This window comes from Corvus brachyrhynchos, unplaced genomic scaffold, assembly GCF_000691975.1.
Source record: "Corvus brachyrhynchos isolate BGI_N302 unplaced genomic scaffold, ASM69197v1 scaffold297, whole genome shotgun sequence".
Classification (NCBI taxonomy): domain Eukaryota; kingdom Metazoa; phylum Chordata; class Aves; order Passeriformes; family Corvidae; genus Corvus; species Corvus brachyrhynchos.
The window spans coordinates 59,526-65,546 of NW_008239118.1; the positions used below are offsets into that span (position 1 = coordinate 59,526).

The 6,021-nt window shown below is 55.7% G+C and overlaps 2 protein-coding genes across 2 annotated transcripts in view; one reads left to right on the forward strand and one right to left on the reverse strand.

The window, feature by feature from the left end:
- The window catches only part of LOC108448073, a 3,234-nt gene extending 2,640 nt beyond the window's left edge, over window positions 1-594 (forward strand). Inside the window, exons 1-2 of the mRNA XM_017739885.1 lie at window positions 1-271; window positions 370-594. The exon at window positions 1-271 is cut by the window's left edge and continues 2,640 nt beyond it. The gene's annotated coding sequence lies outside the window, so the exon portion shown is untranslated. The remainder of the gene's footprint in view (window positions 272-369) is intronic.
- TCF4 (transcription factor 4) overlaps window positions 1-6,021 on the reverse strand; it is a 130,186-nt gene that overhangs the window by 49,397 nt on the left and 74,768 nt on the right. The window contains exons 6-7 of the mRNA XM_017739860.1: window positions 5,666-5,792; window positions 4,807-4,856 (exon numbers count right to left, since the gene is read on the reverse strand). Of these exons, the coding sequence (XP_017595349.1) occupies window positions 4,807-4,856; window positions 5,666-5,792 (177 nt within the window). The remainder of the gene's footprint in view (window positions 1-4,806; window positions 4,857-5,665; window positions 5,793-6,021) is intronic.

Genomic DNA, 6,021 nt, shown 5'->3' on the forward strand with positions numbered 1-6,021 from the left:
AGGAAAAGCGGGGAGCCAAAGGGAAAACCAACAGCAAGGGGCCCAGCTGTTGGGATTTAAATGGAATTTCGGAAGCGATTCCGGATTTTTGGGTAGGCCGGGCCTGAAGCATCACCGTTCCCGAATAAATTATCCCGCGTTCCACGGGATTTGTTCTTTTTACTGTCACAGGAAGCACATGTTGGAGGCAATCTGTTTCCTCATCCCAGCGCTTCCCTGGCTGCTCGGGAAGAAAAAACTCCCGGCACACTTTCCCCCGAGGAAGCAAGAGGTGATCATAAATATCCCGAAATAGCATCCGGCACATCCCGGCGCCGTTCACACTTCCCCAATGCCAAGGGAGGACTTGAAAAAAAATAATCCTAACAGATGCTCCGGGGTCAGCGAGGGAAGCGCGTGCTTCCCGCAAAAACACCCTCCGCAGAATCCCAAATGAACCGGGAAAGGCCGCCCGTGCCGGAGGGGCTCCGGAGAGCACCGGGAAAACGCACCGGGAATTGGGGCAGAGACGCTCCGGCAGCTGGGAACGGGATGGAGAGGGGGAATGGGAAGGGGAGGGAATGGGATGGGATGGAGAGAGAATGGGATGGAGAGGGAATGGATGGAGAGAGGATGGGATGGAGAGGGGGATGGAGAGAGGGAATGGGATGGAGAGGGAGAATGGGGTGGAGAGGGGGAATGGGGTGGAGAAGGGGAATGGGATGGAGAGGGGGAATGGGATGGAGAAGGGGAATGGGATGGAGAGGGGGAATGGGGTGGAGAAGGGGAATGGGATGGAGAGGGGGAATGGGGTGGAGAAGGGGAATGGGATGGAGAGGGGGAATGGGGTGGAGAAGGGGAATGGGATGGAGAGGGGGAATGGGGTGGAGAAGGGGAATGGGATGGAGAGGGGGAATGGGATGGAGAGGGAATGGGATGGGGAGGGAATGGGATGGGATGGAGAGAGAATGGGATGGAGAGGGAATGGATGGGGAGGGGATGGGAAGAAGAGGGGGATGGAGAGAGGGAATGGGATGGAGAGGGGGAATGGGATGGAGAGGGAATGGGATGGAGAGAGGGAATGGGATGGAGAGGGAATGGGATGGGGAAGGAATGGGATGGGGAGGGGATGGGATGGGATGGAGAGAGAATGGGATGGAGAGGGAATGGATGGAGAGGGGGATGGAGAAAGGGAATGGGATGGAGAGGGGGAATGGGATGGAGAGGGGGAATGGGAGCAGCTCCAGTTCCCATCCTGCTCCTGCCCCTAATCCTGCTTCTAATCCTAGTTCTGTTCCTGGTCCTAATCCCAGTCTGAATCCCAGTTCTGCTCCTGCTTCCAACTCCCATCCTGCTCCTGGTGCTAATCCTGGTCCTAATTCCAGTTCTGCTCCTGCTCCTGCTCCTAATCCTCATCCCGGTTGAGCTCCCACTCCCGGTGTGGCTCCCGCTTCTGGGCCCGCTCCCAGTCCCGTTCCCAGCTCTGCTCCCGTTCCTGCAAACCTTCCCCAAAATTCCTGAATGAGCAAAGCCCCTCTGGCTGCGGGGAGACCTCGGAGCCTTCTCCAGAGCCTGAAGGGGCTCCAGGAGAGCTGGGGAGGGGCAGGACACAGGGAATGGCTTCCCACTGGGAAAGAGCAGGGATGGGTGGGATACTGGGAAGGGCTTCTCTGTTCCAGGGTAATTCCTTCCTCAGCATCCCGCTCTCCCACCCTGATCCCAGCATGTCCGATCCGTCCTGAAAGGGAAGGAAACCTTCAAGGAATCCATTGATTGGGATCCAGTCAATCAGGAGCCGTCCTATCCCAAATCCATGGGAAAAGCCTGAGCCGAGGTAGGAATTAATACCCTTCATGAAGCACGGGGCTCTCCACTTGGGAAACTCAGCGTAATTCCCGAAGGAAAATGGGATTATCAAGAACCGGAGCAATAAATCATGGAAAACTGGGGATGGGATTCCTATGGATTGCAAGCATTCTTAATTGGACTTAATCAATATTTCTTTCTAGCAAAGGGATTTCCTGGACCCCTCTTTCATCCCAAGGAACCAACCCCATTCCCACTGAGCTGCTTTCCCTCCAAATTTCCAAGAACTTCCTTAAAAGCATTCCCGAGAAGCTGCCGGCTGGCATTCTGCAGGAATTTTTTGGGCAAGTCCTTCCTGAAAGCTCGTGCACTTCCCACGGCGCGCTGAAGAGGGAGTCTCTGTCCCAGCTAAACCAAATCCCACTAATCCCTCGCCGCAAAAACTCCGGGATTACAGGCAGACGGATTTCTTGGGAATCTGCAATACTCCACTATCCCAAAGTGGGTCAGTTTCCCAGGAAAACCCACCCATCCACTGGAGCATCCGCATCCCTTCCCAGGGGCTTTTCCTCGCTGCAGCCATCCCGTGCCTTCGAATTCCCTAAATTGCTGTAACTGGAATTTCCAGACCTTTTCATCTCTCTTAAAATGACTCCACTGGGAGGGGCCTCCAGGCTTTCCCTCCCGTTTTCCCTCTTTTCCTTGGATCTGTCCCCAGGAAGTCCCAAGGACACTTCACCCCATCCCGGTGCTCCTCAGGGACTGGGATCGCCCCCCCCGCCCCCTCCCTCGGCTGGATTTTAGGGAAAGGGCAGCTCTGGAGCAGGATTCCCGGGGAAGCGGTCACGGCACCGGAGCTCAGGGAGCAGCAGCTGGACGACGCCCACGGCGGGATTTGGGGACTGTGGGATTGTCCTGGCAGGGCCGGGAGCTGGATCCCTGAGGATCCTTTCCACGACTCTCGGGAAGCTCCCAGCAGAACCAGCATGGAGCAACACTCCCCAAAACGCTGAGCAGTTCGGGCTGGAGGATCCGGGAGCAGCGATCCCACGCCTCCCTCCCGGGAACGCGCCGGATAAAGCCGGTCCCAGCACCCGGAGCGCTCCCAGGGAGAGCGGGAAAGCGGGAAAACCGCCCGGGGGCTGAGGGACACATCCACAGCAAGTTTGGGATCTGACGCGGGGATTGCAGCGAATCCTGGCCTGGCATCCCTCCCTGAATCCACCTGGAATTCCGGATTTTCCGGCCAGTTGCTTCCATTGTTTACTGCGCTCGTTTATTCCCGCTCATCCTTGGAATTGCCACGACCCAGCGCCGAAGGAGTCCCCGAGAACCGCTGCGTTCCACTCCGTGCTCCCGGCACAAACCCCACCCTCCACATCCCCCTTTCCCCAGAAACCCGGGAATATTCCCACCCCGTCCACCGAGGACGCCCGTCCATTCCTGTCTCCAAACGAAATCCCACATTCCAGAGGTGATTCCGGCATCTAGGAAGAACAAACACCCCAACCCCCTCTATTTGCACTTAAAAGTCCCAGTTCCCACCAGAAGCAGGGAACGCCTTCCTGCACCTGGCAGGACCCGGATTTTCATCCCTGAATTCCTACAAGAACCAATTCCGTGGGATTCGAGTACCCAGGAACGGCTTCCATACCGGAATTCCCGTGCCATTGGCCCGGCTGACGAAATAATTCCAAGGATTTCGAGTTCCCATTGAAGGCGAAGCACTGAGGGAAAGAAATCCCAAACACACGTTGGGATTTCATTTTGAATGAAAAGAATTCCTATTAATTAATCAATCAATCAATCAATCAATCCTATTAATTTATTTGGGCTTTCCCTTGAGAATTCCCGGATTTTAGCCACTGGAAAAAGATGTGGGATTAATGGGAGCAGGGTTTGATGAATCCCTGGGATTAAATGAGGATGCTGATGTGTATTTTCCCCTTTTTAATTACACTTTGTTAATTAGAAAGTGATTATTAACGAGAAGAATTTAGCCCAGCCACTCCAAGAACTTCGTCATTGTTTCGATTCCAGATTCCCGTTTCCCAGCTGCAAATTTCCCTGGATTTGGGATAACACCGTCCAATCCATCTGATTAATTTTTATCTCCTCTGATATTAATTAATTATCTATTTTCCGTGATTAATTGCTGCTAATAACCAGATCTGGAGCTCAAATAAAGGGATTTCTCCGGGAGGAAAGGGAAAATTCCCCCCCCTCCAGAGGGGTTGATTTGATACCGCTATCAACATGATATGCAAATGAGGCTGGTATCGATATCAGAATGATATGCAAATGAAGCCATCGATACCGACATGATATGCAAATGAGGCTGAACGTACTTCTAAAGTGATAAAGAGACAGAACAGGAATTACACAAATCCAACAAAATGCACTTTTCCGCCCTAATTTGGTGCCGTAGCGACCGAAATGTCGGATGTTTTCCTACCCAACCTCACTTTTCCACGGATTTTAATGGATTTGAAAGGATGTCAAGCACCTCGGCGCAGCTTTTTTGGGAAAAATCCCGCAAGGAATGCACGAACTCGTCCAAAAGATGAAACGAACGGAATCGTTATTTGGACCACGGAACAAAGGAGCCCACGGAAGCAAAGCAAAGCAGCAACTCCTGACGGAAAACCACGAGAATTCCAGGAAAACACGGAAAAACGAGCCGGACGGTGCCTGGAATCCCCGCCAAACGGAGGGATCGGGGATATTCCCGAAATTCGGGGGCAACACCGGCATTAAGGAGCCTCTGGCAACACCTGGCTGGCAGCGCTTGGCAGCCGGAACCCCCGGCCCTGCCGGAATCCTGCTGGGATCCGGGAGCCGCCCTCCCGCATGCCGGCCCATTCCCGGCAATTTCCGGTCCGTCCTTCCCGCCGCAGATCCGTCGGTCGGCCCCACGAAGGAGCCCAACGTTCCTTACCTTTTCCCGAGCCTCATCCCCCGGGAATGGGCTCCTGCCATCCCTGATCCCAAACAAAGCTCCCGAGCAGCCGCGGTACTTACGGAGGAGGGCAAACCCGGAGGAACTTTCCGAACTTTCTTTGTCTGAACTTCTGGAAGAAAGGGAGAAAAAGGGGGATTAGACATCGGGATTTGGGTGGGATGGAAGGGGTTTTTCCCGAAGGTTTTCCCTGTGCCCACAGGGATGTCGCCGCAGTAAAGGAGTAACGCTGGAGAATAAAGAATTCCAAGGATAAAGGGCTGGGATGTGATTTCTGGTGGAACTCGGGGAATTAAAACTTGGATTTGGTGCTGCGGGCTCGGGAAAAAAAAGGGAATCTGGAAGGCTGGATAAGCCTGGAGGAACGGCCCAGGAGAGGGCTCCGTGTGCTGCTTCCCAAACGTCCTGCAGCGGGATGAGGTGGGATGGGGGGAAACAGGGAATCACTCAGCCCCAGAGGAGCCGTGCAGGGGCCGCCGGCGGACACTGCCCTCGGTGTACTGGGAGCACTGGGAGCACTGGGAGCAGCATAAAGGGATGGGAACAGGGAATGACTACCCACGGAGGAGCTCTGCAGGGGTCTCTGGGGTACTGGGAGCACTGGGAGCACTGGGAGTACCAGGAGCGGGATAAAGAGATGGGAACTGGGAATGACTCACCCACGGAGGAGCCATGCAGGGGTCTCTGGGGTACTGGGAGCACTGGGAATGGGATAAAGGGATGGGAACTGGGAATGACTACCCACAGGGGAGCCGTGCAAGGGTCTCTGGGGTACTGGGAGCACGGGAAGCGGGATAAAGGCGGCAGGGATGGGAACTGGGAATGACTCACCCACGGAGGAGCCATGCAGGGGTCTCTGGGGTACTGGGAGCACGGGAAGCGGGATAAAGGCGGCAGGGATGGGAACTGGGAATGACTCACCCATGGAGGAGCCGTGCAGGGGTCTCCGGCGGGCGCTGCCGGCGTACTGGTAGTACTGGGAGCCCGGCTTGCTGGGGGACAGCGCCCCGGGGGTGGCCAGCTCCATGTCCCCTCCGAGCAGGCTCTGCTGCGGGGACAGACACACAGAGCTGTGGGCAAGGCCGGCCCCGAATCCACACTTCCCTCATCATTAGCTCCTTCCCAGCCCTAAAAATAACCCGGGAATGAGCGCTCGGGAGCGCGGAGCAGGCGGCGAGCGCCTGGCGCCGCGTTAAAGGAGACACCACCGCAATTCCCACTCAGGGAGCGGCGCCCAAAGGCCGGGAAAAGGAGGAATCCCGCGCTCCTTCCCAGCG